General features: G+C 41.8%; 2 protein-coding genes and 1 pseudogene across 2 annotated transcripts in view; all 3 read right to left on the minus strand.

The window, feature by feature from the left end:
* The window catches only part of LOC132882764 (cytochrome P450 4V2-like), a 28,782-nt gene extending 22,972 nt beyond the window's left edge, over window positions 1–5,810 (minus strand). Inside the window, exon 1 of the mRNA XM_060915874.1 lies at window positions 5,575–5,810. Coding sequence (XP_060771857.1) covers window positions 5,575–5,758 — 184 coding nt within the window. The 5' untranslated portion in view covers window positions 5,759–5,810. The remainder of the gene's footprint in view (window positions 1–5,574) is intronic.
* A 52-nt stretch (window positions 5,811–5,862) lies between these two features.
* LOC132882539 (cytochrome P450 4V2-like) overlaps window positions 5,863–20,287 on the minus strand; it is a 40,538-nt pseudogene continuing 26,113 nt past the window's right edge.
* LOC132882765 (uncharacterized) lies at window positions 18,366–19,822 on the minus strand. The gene is made up of 2 exons (XM_060915875.1): window positions 19,609–19,822; window positions 18,366–19,261 (listed from the first exon to the last, which is right to left on the minus strand). The coding sequence occupies exons 1-2, from the start codon at window positions 19,816–19,818 to the stop codon at window positions 18,791–18,793; spliced, it is 681 nt and encodes a 226-aa protein (XP_060771858.1). The 5' UTR covers window positions 19,819–19,822; the 3' UTR covers window positions 18,366–18,790.

Consider the following 20,287-nt stretch of genomic DNA (forward strand, 5'->3'; position numbering starts at 1 on the left):
CGCGCGCACACACACACATTAACTGTAGTAACGGTTTCAGTCTAATGAATTATTGCAGGCTCGAGCTGTATTTAGAAGAAACATCAACCCCCCCACTGAATAGAACAAGAAGAAGGAGGACTCTTGCTAGAATTGAAATTTTGACTATTATTGGCACCCGTGGAAATGATATGTGCACACAATGTAACTGAAGCTTGTTTCCCATTGCCTGTGGACTGAACTGAAGAGGAGAGAGCACCAGAGAGGGTCGAAGATCCTGGATGATCTGGAGAGATAGTGTAAAGAGGAACAGTCTCGGATGCCCTGCTCTGTATCGCCAACCTTATAATGTTATAGGAGAGACTCAGTGCTGTTTTACTGGCAAGGGGAGGTGTGCAGATTATGAAATACAGGGGTGCCAATAATAATAGTGGCATGTGTGTTTTTGTTGAAAATTTATTGCTTGATGAGGGATTTGTTTTTCTCTGAATAAATTTATTTCAATTAAAAGGTTGGATTTTTCTCATTTTTTCAGTGTGAGATGAAGCGATTTTACCAAAAGGTGGATTTTTTTTCGAAACCTTTTCACAAATATTTATGAAGGGTGCCCATATTGTTGAAGACACTGTACTTATTTGCTTGGCTGTTTTCTTAATTGTTTACTTACATATTTATATACGTACCTACTAACTTACATACGTACTTGTATACTTATTTACTTAGGCTCATTATTTCATTACCTACCTACAGTGGTGCTTGAAAGTTTGTGAACCATTTAGAATTTTTGATATTTCTGTATAAATATGACCTAAAACGTCATCAGATTTTCACACAAGTCCTAAAAGTAGATAAAGAGAACCCAGTTAAACAAATGAGACAAAATATTATACTTGGTCATTTATTTATTGAGGAAAATGATCCAATATTACATATATGTGAGTGGCAAAAGTATGTGAACCTTTGCTTTCAGTATCTGGTGTGACCCCCTTGTGCAGCAATAACTGCAACTAAACATTTCCAGTAACTGTTGATCAGTCCTGCACACCGGCTTGGAGGAATTTTAGCCCATTCCTCCGTACAGAACAGCTTAAACTCTGGGACGTTGGTGGGTTTCCTCACATGAACTGCTCACTTCAGGTCCTTCCACAACATTTCCATTGGATTAAGGTCAGGACTTTGTTTTGGCCATTCCAAGACATTAAATTTATTCTTCTTTAACCATTCTTTGGTAGAACGACTTGTGTGCTTAGGGTCGTTGTCTTGCTGCATGACCCACCTTCTCTTGAAATTCAGTTAATGGACGGATGTCCTGACATTTTCCTTTAGAATTTGCTGGTATCATTCAGAATTCATTGTTCCATCAATGATGGCAAGTCATCCTGGCCCAGATGCAGCAAAACAAGACCAAACCATGGATACTACCACCATCATGTTTCACAGATGGGATAAGGTTCTTATGCTAGAATGCAGTGTTTTCCTTTCTCCAAATATAACACTTCTCACTTAAACCAAAAAGTTCTATTTTGGTCTCATCCATCCACAAAACATTTTTCCAGTAGCCTTCTGGCTTGTCCACGCGATCTTTAGCAAACTGCAGATGAGCAGCAATGTTCTTTTTGGAGAGCAGTGGCTTTCTCCTTGCAACTCTGCCATGCACACCACTGTCGTTCAGTGTTCTCCTGATGGTGGACTCATGAATATTAGCCAATGTGAGAGAGGCCTTCAGTTGCATAGAAGTTACCCCAGGGTCCTTTGTGACCTTGCTGACTATTACACGCCTTGCTCTTGGAGTGATCTTTGTTGGTCGACCACTCCTGGGGAGGGTAACAATGGTCTTGAATTCCCTTCATTTGTACACAATCCACCTGACTGTGGATTGGTGGAGTCCAAACTCTTTAGAGATGGGTTTGTAACCTTTTCCAGCCTGATGAGCATCAACAATGCTTTTTCTGAGGTCCTCAGAAATCTCCTTTGTTCGTGCCATGATACACTTCCACAAATATGTGTTGTGAAGATCAGACTTTGATAGATCCCTGTTCTTTAAATAAAACAGGGTGCCCACTCACACCTGATTGTCATCCCATTGATTGAAAACACCAGACTCAAATTTCACCTTCAAACTAATCCTCGAGGTTCACATACTTTTGCCACTCACAGATGTGTAATATTGGATCATTTTCCTCAATAAATAAATGATCAAGTATAATTTTTTTTGTCTCATTTGTTTAACTGGGTTCTCTTTATCTACTTTTAGGACTTGTGTGAAAATCTGATGATGTTTTAGGTCATATTTGTGCAGAAATATAGAAAATTCTAAAGGGTTCACAAACTTTCAAGCACCACCATACTTGTGCATTTTCTTTGATGTTTAGGAACAGTATTTATTTACTTTCTAATTTGCATATTTATTTAGGCTACTTATTTACTTACTTATTGTATTTTTTTGCTTTTATTTGCTTACTTTTTACTTGTATACCTATTTACACTACAACCCCGATTCCAAAAAAGTTGGGACAAAGTACAAATCAAATCTCAAAAACTGATATTGTATTCACAATAGAACATAGACAACATATCAAATGTCGAAAGTGAGACATTTTGAAATTTCATGCCAAATATTGGCTCATTTGAAATTTCATGACAGCAACACATCTCAAAAAAGTTGGGACAGGGGCAATAAGAGGCTGGAAAAAGTTAAAGGTACAAAAAAGGAACAGCTGGAGGACCAAATTGCAACTCATTAGGTCAATTGGCAATAGGTCATTAACATGACTGGGGATAAAAAGAGCATCTTGGAGTGGCAGCGGCTCTCAGAAGTAAAGATGGGAAGAGGATCACCAACCCCCCTAATTCTGCGCCGACAAATAGTGGAGCAATATCAGAAAGGAGTTCGACAGTGTAAAATTGCAGAGTTTGAACATATCATCATCTAGCTACAGTGCATAATATCATCAAAAGATTCAGAGAATCTGGAAGAATCTCTGTGCGTAAGGGTCAAGGTCGGAAAACCATACTGGGTGCCCGTGATCTTCAGGCCCTTAGACGACACTGCATCACATACAGGCATGCTTCTGTATTGGAAATCACAAAATGGGCTCAGGAATATTTCCAGAGAACATTATCTGTGAGCACAATTCACCATGCCATCCGCCGTTGCCAGCTAAAACTCTATAGTTCAAAGAAGAAGCCATATCTAAACATGATCCAGAAGCGCAGACGTCTTCTCTGGGCCAAGGCTCATTTAAAATGGACTGTGGCAAAGTGGAAAACTGTTCTGTGGTCAGACGAATCAAAATTTGAAGTTCTTTATGGAAATCAGGGACGCCGTGTCATTCGGACTAAAGAGGAGAAGGACGGCCCAAGTTGTTATCAGCGCTCAGTTCAGAAGCCTGCACCTCTGATGGTATGGGGTTGCATTAGTGCGTGTGGCATGGGCAGCTTACACATCTGGAAAGACACCATCAATGCTGAAAGGTATATCCAGGTTCTAGAGCAACATATGCTCCCATCCAGACGACGTCTCTTTCAGGGAAGACCTTGCATTTTCCAACATGACAATGCCAAACCACATACTGCATCAATTACAGTATCATGGCTGCGTAGAAGAAGGGTCCGGGTACTGAACTGGCCAGCCTGCAGTCCAGATCTTTCACCCATAGAAAACATTTGGCGCATCATAAAACGGAAGATACGACAAAAAAGACCTAAGACAGTTGAGCAACTAGAATCCTACATTAGACAAGAATGGGTTAACATTCCTATCCCTAAACTTGAGCAACTTGTCTCCTCAGTCCCCAGATGTTTACAGACTGTTGTAAAGAGAAAAGGGGATGTCTCACAGTCATAGGCGGTTTTAAACGGGGGCCAGGGGGGGCCAGTGCCCCTGTAAAATTGCTCCTGGCCCCTGTTGTGGCCCCTGTGCTGAACAGGTAACAAGATTTATTAATTTTGACGTGCGCTGGCTCAAAGATCGGAACCGACATGACGGAGTATTCTACACGGACTCATTAAAGCGCTGCACGCACACTGTTACCTGCAGCAGAAAGACCCGCAGCAGCGCGAATTGTAAACTTCGGACGTGAGAGATAACAGCTGCAGCCCTGCAAGGACTAGGCTACTGCAAAGAGGCGAAGGTAAGGAAAAGTATTCAATTTCGTAACATCAGTGTTTGCACATATCCGTGTTTTACTGTTGTTGTTCACTACAATAATAAATCCGTTTTATTGCGCTTTCTTAAAAGTGCGTTGCACAGCAATAAGTAGCCTAACTTAATATTTTTGGGAAATGGGTAAAATAACCGACAGTGTTTAACCTTCTTGTAAAACTTTAATGGCCTTTTGATATGTAGAGGCTACATTCCTCTCCGTTTACTTTTTAGTATAGCCCTACTGTAGGCTATCATCATGGAAAGGAGCAAGAAGGACATTATGTCCTTTTTTGCCCCTGTTGGCAAAAAGCAACATAGAGAGAGTAAGGAAGATGAAGATTATGAAAGAGGAGAGAGAGCCAGAGGTAGAGAGAGAGCCAGAGGTGGTGGTTGGAGAGGTGGAAAGTGAGGCATCTGAAAGGCAATCTGAGAGTGAGGATGAAGACATTCAGGATCAGATTGAGGGACAGAATGAGGGACAACCCAACGAGTCATTGGGACAACCAGATTCACCATGCATATCAAGTACAGCACCATCAGGTTTGTGATGTTGAACAAATGTATGTGTGTGAGCAGTGTCGACCTACAATTCATATAGCCTACCCTGAAAGTGTGAAGTCTGAATAATAATTAATAAATATAAAATACAAATAATAGATATAATAATAAATTAATAAATGAATAATGATAAATAAATGTTGTTCTCAGTCGCACTCTCATATTTACTGTATTCATCTTTCTCCAGATATCAGCAAGTGCTTGGATGACACTCCAGTGCAGCCACGTCTGAGGAAAAGGTTCATTGTATGCAAAAATAGAAATCTTATTTTACAAAAAAGAGAAACATGGTTTTAAGATTTACTGAGCACAATTTATTTTATGTTTAGGCTATTGAGACAGAATGTTTATCTCATTGTATTTATGCTCAATGTATTTTGTTTTGGTTTTAAATAAACTAAACAAAACATTTTGAACACTTAAATATTGCCATGTTTTGCCCATATGTGCCCCCCTGAAAAAACACTGGCCCCACCTCAGCCCCCCTAGTAATTTTGGTCTAGAACCGCCACTGCTCACAGTGGTAAACATGGCCTTGTCCCAACTTTTTTGAGATGTGTTGTTGTCATGAAATTTAAAATCACCTAATTTTTCTCTTTAAATGATACATTTTCTCAGTTTAAACATTTGATATGTCATCTGTGTTCTATTCTGAATAAAATATGGAATTTTGAAACTTCCACATCATTGCATTGCGTTTTTATTTTACAATTTGTACTTTGTCCCAACTTTTTTGGAATCGGGGTTGTACTTATGAATTTATTTACCTTTATTTATTTGTTTGTGTGCTTAGTCATATACTTAGATGCTTATTTATTAGTGTATTTGCTTGTTTACGTCATTGTTGTTGTTTTGTGTTGTGTTGTGTTGTGTGTTTGGGGATGTCTCACCTCCGGCTTTGGTCTTGAGCTGCAGTGCGTGACCGAGCAGAGGGAAGGCCACACCAATGCTCGGGACGGACTTCAACTCGCTCCACATCTGCAGGAAGTTCCGGAGCAGCCGGTACGAGACCCAGACCACCACGAGCACGAGGACGCACGCACATGCGGCCACCGAACCTAGAGCACACGCCATGAGTACCGAGAGCACGAGCCGCAGCCTGATCGCTGTTGTAACGGCAGAGACGCGCTCAGGACTCTGCGTCTGAACAGCACTGGAGTTCTACTGTACCGTCCGGTTCATGGGTCCAACTCGCCCATCAGAGCTGACCAATCAGGTGAAAGAGGAGGCGGGGCTTCAGTGGTTGTAAATAGAGACTTTGGCAGGTGGAAGACTGGAGAATCTCTCTCTCTCTCTGTCTCACACACACACACAAAATAAATACATACCCAGTAAAAATGTAACTCGCACATACTAGTGCATCTCAAAAAATTAGAATATTGTGAAAAAGTTAAATATTTTCCATCAGTTATTTAAGAAAGTGAAAATGTTATATATTATAGACTCATTACACATAAACTAAAATGTTTTCTATTTTAATTTTAATCAGTATGGCATACAGTACAAAAACATAAAAAAAACCATCTCAAAATATTAGAATATTTCATTTCGAGTTTGGGTAAAACAGTATGAACACAGTGTATCTCTCGGTCTAGTTCAGTACACACAACCACAATCATGGGGAAGACTGCTGACTTGACTGTTGTCCAGAAGATGATCACTGATGCCCTCCACAAGGAGGGTAAACCACAAAAGGTCATTGCTGAAAAGGGTGGCTGGAAAAGGTGCACAAGCAACGCCGCAGTCTTGAGAGGATTGTCAAGAAAAGTTGATTCAAGAACTTGGGAGAGCTTCACAAGGAGTGGACTGAGGCTGGTGTCAGTGTATCAAGACCCATCACGAACAGACATCTTCAAGAAAGGGGATACAACTTTCGCATTCCTAATATCAAGCTACTCCTGAGCCAGAGACAATGTCAGAAGTGTCTTATCTGGCCTAAGGAGAGAAAGAAATGGACTGTTGCTCAGTGGTCCAAAGTCCTCTTTTCAGATGAAAGTACATTTTGCATTTAATTTGGAAATCACGGTTCTAGAGTCTGGAGGAAGAGTGGAGAGGCACAGAATCCAAGGTGTTTGAAGCCCAGTGTGAAGTTTCCACAGTCTGTGATGATTTGGGGTGCCATGTCATCTGCTGGTGTTGGTCCACTGTATTTTATCAAGTCCAAAGTCAACACAGCCATCTACCAGGAGATTTTAGAGCACTTCATGCTTCCATCTGCTGACGAGCTTTTTGGACATGCTGATTTCCTTTTCCAGCAGGACTTAGCACCTACCCACAGTGCCAAAACTACTACCAAATGGTTTGCTGACCATGATATTACTGTGTTTGATTGGCCAGCCAACTTGCCTGACCTGAACCCCATAGAGAATCTATGGGGTATTGTCAAGAGGAAGATGAGAAACACCTGACCCAAAAATACAGATACGCTGAAGGCCACTATCAAAGCAACCTGGGCTTCAATAACAATAACACCTCAGCAGTGCCACAGACTGATCACCTCCATGCCACACCGCATTGATAAAGTAATTCAGGGTAAAGGAGCCCCAAAAAAGTATTTGAATATACTTTTCAGAAGTTGGACATTTCTGTATTGTAAATCCTTTTTTTGATTGATCTTAGGGAATATTCTAATAATTTGAGATACTGGATTTCTGATTTTCATGAGCTATAAGCCATAATCATCAAAATTAAAACAAAAAAGGCTTTAAATATTTCACTTTACATGTAATGAATATAGAATATATGAAAGTTTACCTTTTTGAATTAAATTATGAAAAAAGGAACTTTTTCATGGTATTCTAATATATATATATATATCATTCTCATCTCATTATCTCTAGCCGCTTCCTGCTGAACTTTCCTCTGTCTGTCCGGATGAGCCCCCAGCAGGTGAATGACCCAGTTCATACCAGCCGCTGTAGTGTCATGACCCTGCCACAAGGGGGAGACAGGGAACACAAATTCTAAAACATTATAACGTCCATCCATCCATTATTTGTAGCTGCTTATCCTGTCCTACAGGGTCGCAGGCAAGCTGGAGCCTATCCCAGCTAACTATGGGCGAGAGGCAGGGTACACCCTGGACAAGTCATCGCAGGGCTGACACACAGACACAGACAACCATTCACACCTATGGTCAATTTAGAGCCACCAATTAGCCTAACCTGCATGCCTTTGGGGGAAACCAGAGCACCCGGAGGAAACCCACGCAGACACAGGGAGAATATGCAAACTCCACACAGAAAGGCCCTCGTCGGCCGCTGGGCTCAAACCCAGGACCTTTTTGCTGTGAGGCGACAGTGCTAACCACTACACCACCGTGCCGCCACACTATAATGTGCTTCTTTCAAATAAAATGATTAAAGGAGATATGCAGAACCATGGCCTCACTTTCGTTTATAAATGCCTTAAGACCTCAAGAATGGCATAGGAATAGTTTTAAGAGTTAACAATAAATCTAATACAGTAATTTTTACAATTAAAGTGATTCATATAGGTAGCGGTCTGAGTGAATGACCTTGACATCCATAACGCCACAGCATGAAGGCTATTGGTCTCATTGCCATTTCTGTTATACTAAAACACAGAGCTGACTGCAACTCCGAGTCTCCATTTTGAGCTAATTTATCGCCATACCATATAGATGTGTTGCTGGCCAGTGCAGCAACACAACAGAAGGTGGATTTATGTTGCATTCATGTCCCAAGAATGTTCAAACTACAAAGATTTGGACGCGTTTTGCAAGAAGTTCACGGGCACATTGGGCGCCTACAAAGTGGTCTCTCCTCTGCTCTGCACATTTTACTGAAGACTCGTACAAGACCGCTGATCTGTTGAGGAGTGTTGGCTATAAGCCTGTATTGAAAGAGGGTGCAGTACCATTAATTAAAGGAAAAAAAACAAGAAAAGGAAAGTATTTATTTATTTATTTATTTAAAAAGGAAAGTTCAGTTGCACCAGTTCTCCTGGAATGAGCCAAGAGTTGTTACTAAAACCCAGGATGGAACGGGACGTGACATATCGCTCGGGCAGTAACCTACCCGCAGTTGTTGCTAAAACCGGTGACGTCCAGTTCCATCCCAGGTTTTAGTAATTGCCTGAGCCGAGCAGTAATGGCAGAGTACTCAGTATGGAGAATGAGTGGAGCAGCCATATGATTTTCTCCACTGGATATTCCTGCCATCTCGCCCTTACATGGAAGAAGCGAATGAACGGAGAACTGAACAAAGAACTGAAAGTCAGATTGTTTCAAAACAATCGGCCACAAGATCGGCCTTCAAGAAGCGAGAACTCAGATGGGTAAGCTTCGACTCTCATTTGGATATAAAACAACAAAACACGTTGTTTACCTGCATTTAAATTAATACATGTAACATGTATTGTGTGTTTAAGTTACCGGTATAAGATTATTTAATTTGCTTCAGAATGTGATTGTCTCTGTTCATCTGATTATTTAATTAGCCTTTTACGTTTTATCAGTGAAAATGCATTCATGTACATGCATGTTGCATAAATTATAACACCTATCCTGTTTTAATGAGAGTCAACCCATAATCAATGAAGTCAAATCAGTCTTCGTTGAGCAAGTCGGTAACGGTATTTCTTACTTTCACCATGACTTTGGTCTACAGCTGTCAAAGGCCTCAGCCTTAAAACTGGTTACCGCTGTGACATTATGCACCCAGGGCTGGCTGGCTCAGCGGGGCAGCTTGAATGCCAACTTTGCCGTCGATTTTAACTCTCAAAAATATATTTTTTATTCCCATTTATGCAGCATACAAGAGTCAAGGATGGAGATACTATCCACTCAGAAATGTATTTAAAAATAAAGGTTCTGCATATCTGCTTTAAATTTCACTCACATACAATTCATGAGCTGAGCCATGTTTGAGAATTCATGAGGATAATCTATGTAGCTAATGAGTAATAGAGGCTTATAGCTCCTGGTTTTGCTAGTCAGCTAGCTTCAAAAGCTCAATTTGAATATAAAGTATTTTTATAGAGTTGGTCTGAGCAATCATTTGTGCCAATAAGAGTAATTGCTGAAGCATGTTATTACCTAATTTGCATACAATTGTCTATTACTAAAATGTCCATCACTTTGTTGCTTGCTAGCATGAATGTAGGATTAGCACCTGCATGTGATCACCTCGCCATTTTCGCTCAACTTGAACATGACTTTGCCTTTGAGTGTGTACTATAAGGATGATCTGTTATCTGAATATGGCTGTATGAGGCTGATATCTCGAACACAGAAGTGTCCACATCCTCCAGGACGTCTTGGTGTATCATCTTGTTCCCCTCCTCATCCGTGGTCTTCAGCAGCATGTCCAGGAAGGCCTGCCTCTTCTTCTTTCCCTGATCGGATTCACAGTCAGACTCCGTGTAGTGGACTCCATTTAGTTAGTTATGGCTGGGTTCTTGCCTGAACTGATAATCACATCATCAGTTTTTGTCTGGCTAATCAGACACAAGGTATGCCACAACTCTTGCCAGAGCAGTTGGAGGTTAGGCGCCTTGCTCAAGGGCACTAGAGCCAGTCCTGCTGGTTCAGGGACTCAAACCAGCAACATTTTGATCCCAAAGCTGTTTCTCTAACTATTTGGCCATCTTAAAGCTGATTGGATGCTATTTGTGATGTCATAATAATTAACCAAAATAACGTACACTCTCAGTGAAGGAGTGCAGGATTTTTAGACAGCAGTCGTGCTCTTTGCCATCACCAAAATACTGGAATGCAAAGTCCGGCCAGAACCACAGCATCCGCTGGCACTTGCCGATAAGGTCACTCATCCTGAACCAATCAGATTTCATGCTAACAGTTAGCATTATGCTAGATAGCAAACCTAGCTTCTGGTTCTTATTGCACACTGTTAAATAGTTAGCCTCCAGCAAACATACCAAACACAAGATAGAGTTAATCTTAGTTAACTGGAAGTGTAGAGTTAACCTTAGGTAAGCAGTTAGCTGGTTCATATTAGCATAGTGCTGCATGAATTATATTGTGTGTTAAAACCTGTATTTTGCACTAAGCCTTACATTGAGCTGAAATACAGAAAAGAAAGGTTAGTGATGTCATAAGCTCTAACTTGTGATTAATGTTAGCTTTAGCTCCACCCTTTCTGACCCATGGATATCCATCACTCAAAAATCAGGAACGGATTTTGCTGTTTCTTTCATTCTTGTATAATGGACATTTTAGTTTCTTTCAAAGTCTTGAGTAAAAGTCAAGTATGTTGGAGTTGGGGAAACTTGCTAATTAGTTAATTTAGCTAACATATCTATCACCTTACCAATACACGCTGCGCACATACTCTGAGTCATGGCTGCTCTGGGCATTCTTCCCCATGGCTGTTTCTGTAAGACAACAGTAAAAAGTGACACTTTTGGCCTGTAAACGGCTTCTTGCCATTTTAATTGTTTAATTGTTCTATTCATCTTAGTTTACTTTCTGGTTAACAAAATAACATTATCCCCAGCATGGCCTCTGTTCTAAAATATAATTAAGAAAAAAACAGCATAAAATCCAAATTCCAGTTCCTGCATTAAAGCAAGACGGCCTTTCGATTTCATAAAATCAGTGAAATTTAGTTCCCTCTGAAATTTGGTCATTGTGATATATGTCTATTTCTGTAATATCTCACAAAATATCAAGCCATTCTGTGGCTGGGAAGTTATTTAATTTGAAGGCATTCCCTAGCAAATAATGTGCATGAAATCGCTCGCTTAGCGTAGTCAAGCAGACAGAGGAAGTCCGTGTGTGCATGCGCAGGTTTACCTTTGACCGTGCACTGACTGTTACATCATTCTGTCGCTAAATGAACAGCTGATCACACCGAGGTGCTCGCTGACCGCCGATATTTATTAGTTTGGTCCTGGGTTTCCTTTCCTTTGCAATAGAACATCTTTTCTTCTCGTGTTCCATTACTGTGGTCGGTCTTTCACATTTCATTTGCACACTCACCTCCTCCATTGTCCTCCCCTGTTTCAAATTTGTATCCCACAATGCCTTGTGCAAATGAGGAAAGCCCACCACGTGATGCACGACGTAGTATCTTGTATTGGGTCATGGTGAAGCAGGGAAAAAATAGCAGAGAACTTAGGACCACATGGCCCTAAATTCATTAATTGTTCTATTTTTAAAAAACCTAATAAAATTGGAAGTCTGTGATTTGAATTCAGTAGCTTTCGTTCCACTAAACAAAAATAACCGGGTGTTGGGGAAAATTCTTTTTATGACCTAAACTTGAAAAATCTGAAAGGCAGTTGTTGCAATGTTAAGGTGGGTGGAGCACAGAAGCACAGCAGGCCAGAACTGAGTTCTCAAAAAAACTTTTTATTTTAGCTTTTCAGCTTTCGCTCTCCCAGTCACACACGCACACTCACACACAGTGCTGGGCACATTACTTTGAAAAAGTAATTAGTTACAAGTACTAGTTACTTCTCCAAAAAAGTAATTGCGTTAGTAACTGCGTTACTTCACTAGAAAAGTAACTAGTTATCAGGAAAAGTATTTATTGCGTTACTTTTTTTTTTTTTGCTTACAGATAAACGAGGATAACTGTTCTTTTCTAGTGAAGTAACACAGTTACTAACGCAATTACTTTTTTGGAGTACAGAGTACAGAGTCAGTGAGTCCTCACAGTTTACAGCATTATGATAACCTGGTTTATTACAGTTAGCTTAGCTTTCACCATTTACAATAGGTCAGGAAGATCTTTGATAGTGTTTTTAAGGAAGCATCCTAAACAAAAATCACAGGCAAAATAACATAACAGATCAAGGATGAATACCCTGTTTATCTGTTATGTTATTTTGCCTGTGATTTTTGTTTAGGATGCTTCCTTAAAAACACTATCAAAGATCTTCCTGAGTACTAAAGAGGACTTAATTACTCACTGACTCTGACGGCTACTCAAAGTGTGTAGACCCTTACAAGGTTATAATAGCAGTAACGCTGCTTGAACTGCTTGAGGGTAGTGATGGGTTTAGTACATTATGTTTATCCATTTCACATCTCCACAAACTAAAGCACTGATGCCGACTTGCCAAACATTTATTTATTCAAAATGAATACTAGATTGCAACCCACAACAGAAAATAAAATTGAAATACTGAAAATGCAATATTTTTGGAAGTTAGCCTACTTGAATTGGTTGAAAATGTAAATATTCTTTGATTTTGCATTTAAGTACAGGTAAACGATTGGTAACAAAATAATAGGCCCTGATGATGTCTGTAAATTCTTATTCTATTAGTATTATTGGGGGAAAAAAAACAATAAAATATCTGACTGTAGCTTAAATTCTTATTAGACTTATACATTTTCTGAGTTATCATCAACAACATGACTTACAATCATTTGAAGTAGGCCTATACACCCTTCATATTAAGGCACAGAAATCAACAAAGGGAAAAATAATAAATTAAATTAATAAATTGCTATTTTTAACAAACGGAGCTGAACGGAGCTTATTGTAATCATTCAATGTACTAACAGTAATAACAATGTACGCATCACTACAACATAGCCCACTTATCTAGCGGCTGAACCACAAGTTGTAGCGTAGAAGGAGAAGCTTTTCAAATCTTTTGTCAGACAGTCCGTTTCGCTTTGGGGAGAAGACAAGCTTTCCCAGACTGAAAAGTCTCTCAACAGGTGCACTAGATGGCGGAGCAGCATTGTAACGTAGTGATATTTTCTTGATGAGAGGAAATCCATTCAAAGTGTTGAATTGTTGCGATGGAGATCTTAAATAATCTTCCACCTGCCTTTCTGTTGAAGAGAATGTATCCTCCTCGTCTTCCTCAAAGGAAAAGAAGGAGTCCTCTTTAGCCAAATCGATGTGCTGTGTAGATGTGCTTGTAGTACCTGGCTGTAGTTCTGGCTGTGGTTCTTCAAGGGCAATTTTTCGACACTCTGCCAGCAAACTTGCTTTGGCCTTTTCCTTTAATTCCTGTGACCGCAGCCAGCGAAGTTTGAATTTTGGAAGTGCCACGGCAGCAATGACAGCCTCTTCACTGCCCAGCACATCAGCAAATCTTGTTTTGATTGCCTGAAATTATACATAGACACATTCAAGCTTTGCATACATACAAATTATTATTATTATTATTATTATTATTATTATTATTATTATTATTATTATGCTATTATTATAAGACTCTTACTGTCACTATAGCATCAGGAAGATCCTTCAACTTTTGCAGGCCATCTTTAAGGGCTTGTGTTTTCACCATCAGCATCTCCAACGTTGGTAATAGAGTACCATGGAAGCAATTTCCTTCTCCTTGAAGTATGTCTAAGGCAATGGTAAGGGGCTGCATCACAGTACAGTACTCCTTTATGAACTGATGCTCCCGTTCTGTAATAGCAGCCAGTCCTAATTTTAGGGAGATGGTACTGAGATCTGCCATGGATATTTCTGAGATGCGAGCCAGGGCATCGTAAAAAGAGTTCCACCGTGTTGAGCAGGGTACAAGCAGCTTTTTTGAGATCACCTCATCAAGTGCTTCAGCAGCCAAAGTTGAGCGACTGGCCTTATTCCAAAGAGTGGTGCATTTTGCGACAGCACTTCTGTATGCCGCTTTTGTGTCAGGCTTTGACAAGAGCCACTTCTCAACATCTGTGCATGATATTAGATTGAGGGTGTGGGATGCACATCTATGATGGGGGGGTAGAGCGATCACCACACCATGACCATCTTGACTCTCGTTTGAATGCAGAACATCATTCACATCAGTAAATGGGACCTCATCTTCACCATCCTCAGAATCACTCTCAACTGGCTGATACATTTTAAATGCTTTGACAAAATTAGACCCATTATCTGTGACTGTTGCCGTGATTTTGTCTGTAATGCCATACATTGAGTGTATGTCATCAAGCTCGACTGCAATTGTATCGTAAGTATGCCGCCCCTTAAATCGTCTGCAGGCAAGGGCTGTTTTATTTCTTTCCATACTGTTGGGATCTATCCAGTGTGCCGTTACACCTATATAACTTTTATTGTGGGCAGTCCAAATATCTGCTGTAGTGGATATGTACTGCAATTCCTCGAAAGACTTTTTCAGTTCCACATTCATTTTTCCATACTCGTTGTCTATGTATGCAGCAAAAGTTTTTCGGCAGAGGGGTGTACTCTTTTCTCTTCCACGAGAAGGAATTTTGGCAACAAGAGCCCTGAACGACTCCGACTCCACCGTGGATAAGGGCAACATGTTTTCGACAACATACCTGGCTATTATTCTGTTGAGCTCAGCCTTAGACACTAGCGTCTGTCCTGCGAAGTCAAGTTTGGCTTGCTTAAGAGCAGCGCTTCCGTCTCCCTCTTCGCTAGAGCTCAAACTAGCTGCACCAGGGCTAGGGGGTGGGTTAGCAATAGCAGTACTCAGGGGTGTCCCATGATGATGCGATGCTGTGAGGTGCTTCAGCAGGTTGGAGTTGCTTGATATCCCTGTGGACAGAACTTTGTTTCCAGGGCACAGTTTGCATTGGACATAAACATTATTGCCTTTGACTTCAACCAGCGTGAAATTATGCCGGTGTTTCCAGTTCGAAAATGCGACTTTGCGGCTTGGTGCTGCCATTGTCTCTTCCCCATCTCTGTGTGCGCGTGTGTGTGCGTAGCGGGAAAACACAATCGACTCCACCCACCTAGAACATCTTAGCAAATCACGATTTGTTCTCTTGCATTCAAAGGGTGAATGGGAGAATGTAAAAGCCATATTGGTACATAATTATTATTATATATTGCGGTACCATGTTGCCAATGCTCATGTTGTCAAAGCGCCCATATCAAATTGTAACGCATCACGTTACTTCCCGAGTAACGGTAACGGCGATACAAATATGGATTAAGTAACTAAGTAATTATTCCGTTACCCAAAATGTGGCTCCGTTAGTAACGCCGTTATACTCTAACGCCGTTATTCCCAGCACTGCTCACACACACACACACACACACACACACACACACACACATTCTGGTTTGGGAAAGAGCTCTCTTCCTCTGCTAACCCTCTCCTCTTATAGGGCGTGGTCACTGGGGAAGACACACAAACACAGGTTAATTCCTGTCAGGTGCAGTGATTCTGCCACTTACCTTCCCTGACTCCGCCCTCCATTCACAGACTGACGCTTGACCACGCCCCCACTGCCACATACCACCACCGCCCGACTCAGGCCAGGGAGCCGTCCAGCCTGCAGCTGACTCCCCCCCCCCTTGACGGGAGAGGAAATCCACCATGACCATCTGCGCCCCCGGCCTGTGGACCACCTCGAACTTAAACGGCTGGAGTGCCAGATACCAACGGGTGATCTGCGCGTTGGCATCCTTCATGTGGTGGAGCCACTGCAGGGGTGTGTGGTCCAAACAGAGGGTGAACGGGCGCCCCAGCCGGGAGTAGCGGAGGGCGAGGACCAACAATTTGATGGCGAGGCATTCCTTTTCTATGGTGCTGTACCTGCCCTAGTGCACCGACAGCTTTCGGCTGATGTACAGCACTGGGCGGTCCTCCCCCTCCACCTCCTGGGACAGAACAGCCCCCAGCCCTCTGTCCGACACATCCGGCTGCAAAACAAAGGGGAGAGAAAAGTCAGGGGAGTGTAACAGTGGCCCCCCACACAGTGCAGCCTTTACCTCAGAAAAAGCCCTCTGGCATTGCTCTGTCCACTGGACCAGATCTGGTGCCCCCTTTTTAGTGAGATCTGTCAGCGGGCTGGTAATGTCCGAATAATTAGGTATAAACCTACGATAGTAGCCAGCCAACCCCAGGAATCCCAGATAGCAAGCTGACATTGAATAGATATTGATTTTCCATCTGAATCATCAGAATGGTCGACATTGAAATCTTGATGCAAAATAGATGTTGAATCACCATTGTTAAACCGATGTAACCCGACCTAAAATAAATTTGACAGCAGTGATATTGAAACAAAATTGATTCATAGTCGTCCTTATTATGATTGATGTATCATTGATATTTGGTTTACCGGGTGATAACAGTCATGTTGAAAAGTCATTGATTTTGTGTTGACCGGGAAATCACGTATGGTCGAAAAGCCATCGATATATAGTTGACCGGGAAAGATGATTGAAAAGTCATCGATCATTGTTGAACGGGACAGGGGACAGCGTGAGACAAAGACCGGCAGCGGCGCACAGGCACCCGTTCTCGGATCCGGGATCAATTACAGGTAAGCAGCACTTTCAGCATTTAATCCTTACACATAGTTCAATGTATGGGCCCTTTTCACATCATTTTGGACATGTACTACCAGTAGTTTACCACAGCCAACATTGAGGAACGACAGCAAAGAAAGTTTTTACTTTCAGCAAGACTTCCATCATGCCACTATATTGTTGTGTACCTGGATGTAGTAACCATCAACAAACAAGGCAAGGGTTATCGTTTTATCGGATCTCGGTAGATGCTGACCGACAGAGAAGATGGATAGCGGCATACCAACGCTTGTGTAGTGACCACTTTGTTGGAGGTAAGACGAATAAAATTAGCCAGAAAAGGCATTACATTAACATTCCATTCTAGTTTACTGTAATTATGATCTGGCAGCTATTTACACCGGATCCAGTGTAAATAGCTGCCGGAGCCAACGTCCGAGCTAGCGCTGGCTCCGGCCGGGCGCGAGCTAGCGCTGGCTCCGGAACCTCGGACGTTGGCTCCGGCAGCTATTTACACTGGATCTGGTGTAAATAGCTGCCAGATCATAATTACAGTAAACTAGAACGTCCGAGCTAGCTCGCTAGCGCTGGCTCCAAGCCGCCGCGAGCTAGCCGGCCGCGAGCCAGCGCTAGCGAGCTAGCTCGGATGTTCTAGTTTAATGTAATTATGATCCTTGAGTTTTACTTGCCTACTTTTTGTTATCTTTGCCCCCTCCCTGAGCGTGTTTGACCTTTATGAGGATAGATGACATTTAAATAATAGTATTCCACAAAATATATAGCCTATTTTTTTTTGGTAGCAGCCTATTATTAGCAGCAGTAGTACAATGTGTAACTGAAAACTATGTTTTGTGTGTGTTTCAGATGCCCTCACTCAACAGCCTGGCATGAATGATCTGGTCTTCACCCAGGCTGTGCAGAAATGGCTACGATATGCGCCAGACAGAACTGGAGGTGTCGCTCGCGCCGAAAGACATGAAAAATAAATGAACTTACAGTTTTTCTCCATTGGTTTGGCTCATTTCTTGAAACTGAGATGACATTCTCATAACTATAAGGCAATTTGGCCAAACAGACTTACAGTTCTGCACAACACTTCAGATAACCAGCAAAATGTCATTTGTCTCCCAAAACTACTCATCCATGCTTCAAAATGAAATCCCTTTCCCATCTAAATAGTCAGTACCATAAAAATGGCATAAATCCTTCTCAATTGCTTTGGCACATTTTCATTCATTCAGTTCTTCTGTCAAAATAACTTGGATGGTACAGCACAACTACATGGATCACCTGCCAATGTTTGTACGGCTCCCAAAACAGTTTACCCATCTGTCAAAACTACATTCCCTTCTCATATAACTAGTCAGTGCCTCCAAAATGCATTGTCCCTTTGGTATTGTGTAAGTACTGCGAGTCAAAATGCTTAGACGCTTTGTCATGGCATATGTCTAACTATAGGAATACAGTTTTCACACCACACACACACGCTGCACTCATTCTGCCGAGGAATTTTCATTTTTATTCTCAGCTAACGTGAATTGTACACATTACTGTAGGTAGGGAACAATAAAAAGGAAAATGTATACGCTGTGTATACTGTGTACACAAAATACAAAAACCCACAAAAACAAACAAAAAATGAATACTGTAAATAAAGAGTCACAAATGAAGACATTTTGTTTAGTCGCGGTCACTCCCCTCTCTCGCCTGGTCACCATCCTCATCTTCCTGGCCATCCATTCTCTGTGCTCTGTTCGGCCACAGATTCTCATCAACATCACATCTGATGTTTTCTCTTGAGATGCAGCGTGGGAAGAAGCGTCGTGAATGCCTGAGCCATCCTCTACACTGATCACCTGTTATATCCTCACAGGCAGCATCCATAGCATTGAGGAGAGACCTCTGGTTTTCAGCATGGTGTTCATATACTCTCCATCTCCAAGCAGAGAAAAAACTCCTCGATAGGATTCAGGAATGGAGAATATGGTGGTAACAAGACATTATGCATTCTTGGATGCATGTTGAACCATGCCCGGATGCGTGGACCACGGTGGAAATTAACATTGTCCCATACAATGACAAACTGGGGTAGGTGGGGCCCTTCGAGACCCCTCTCATTTTCTGGGACCAAATATACATATAGTTGGTCCAGGAAACGGAGGAGTTTCTCTGTGTTATACGGGCCCAAGCTTGCAGTGTGGGTGGCCACACCATTTTCTGAAATAGCCGCGCACATGGTTATATTTCCCCCCCGCTGGCCTGGGACATCCACTGTGGCCCGCTGGCCAATGATGTTTCGGCCACGCCTGCGGCCCTTGGCCAGGTTGAAGCCTGCCTCATCAACAAACACTAGGATGTGTGGTGTTTCACTCCCCTCCAGTGCCAGGATTCTCTGGAAAAGAGATAAATAGAGTAAAAAAAAATCAATCATGTAGATGGGTCATATGGTCACAGCAATGCTACACAATATGTTCTTCACAAAGTCAATATAACCCACTGTGGTTCCAATCCTAGAGTGCAGACTTATGCAGATTTTCTGGGGTAGTTTTTGATACAAAGAGAACAGAGACATACTGTTGACAGTGTTCTGTTACAGTTCAGCAAAATGCTGTGGTCATATATTGTAAAGCTGGAATCCAAAGGTAAAGAGGAGGATACTGAAACCCTCAGAAATTGGAACCTCTGCAGTGTTGGCTACTTATAGGTTACAAAATGATAGACAATGAATAATTGACTTACCTGCACATACTGGTACCACAGCTCTTTTACTCTGGCAGTGTTCCTATCAAATGGTACTCTGTATATCTGTTTCATGGTGATTAGGTTCTTCTTCAGAACCCGGTCTATTGTTGATATGCTGATGGAGTTGATGTTTTGGAAGACGCCATTGTTTTGGAGGACTGCATCCCGGATCTGTGTCAGTGTTATGGCATTATTTGCTATCACCATGTTACAGATCTCCTGTTCTTGGCGATCGGTTAGAAGCAGTGCTGGGAATAATGGCGTTAGAGTATAACGGCGTTACTAACGGAGCCACATTTTGGGTAACAGAATAATTACTTAGTTACTTAATCCATATTTGTATCGCCGTTACCGTTACTCGGGAAGTAACGTGATGCGTTACAATTTGATATGGGCGCCTTGACAACATGAGCATTGGCAACACGGTACCACAATATATAATAATAATTATGTACCAATATGGCTTTTACATTCTCCCATTCACCCTTTGAATGCAAGAGAACAAATCGTGATTTGCTAAGATGTTCTAGGTAGGTGGAGTCGATTGTGTTTTCCCGCTACGCACACACACGCGCACACAGAGATGGGGAAGAGACAATGGCAGCACCAAGCCGCAAAGTCGCATTTTCGAACTGGAAACACCGGCATAATTTCACGCTGGTTGAAGTCAAAGGCA

Source organism: Neoarius graeffei, chromosome 3 (assembly GCF_027579695.1).
Source record: "Neoarius graeffei isolate fNeoGra1 chromosome 3, fNeoGra1.pri, whole genome shotgun sequence".
Classification (NCBI taxonomy): domain Eukaryota; kingdom Metazoa; phylum Chordata; class Actinopteri; order Siluriformes; family Ariidae; genus Neoarius; species Neoarius graeffei.

What these genes read in the sequence shown, in the direction of transcription:
- LOC132882765 (XM_060915875.1), bottom strand. Translation starts at nt 19,818, where the DNA reads ATGGTGATAGCAAATAATGCCATAACACTGACACAGATCCGGGATGCA. An exon ending in TGTGGTACCAGTATGTGCAG is followed by an intron (nt 19,262 to 19,608) that starts GTAAGTCAATTA and finishes TCTCTTTTCCAG; the next exon opens with AGAATCCTGGCACTGGAGGG.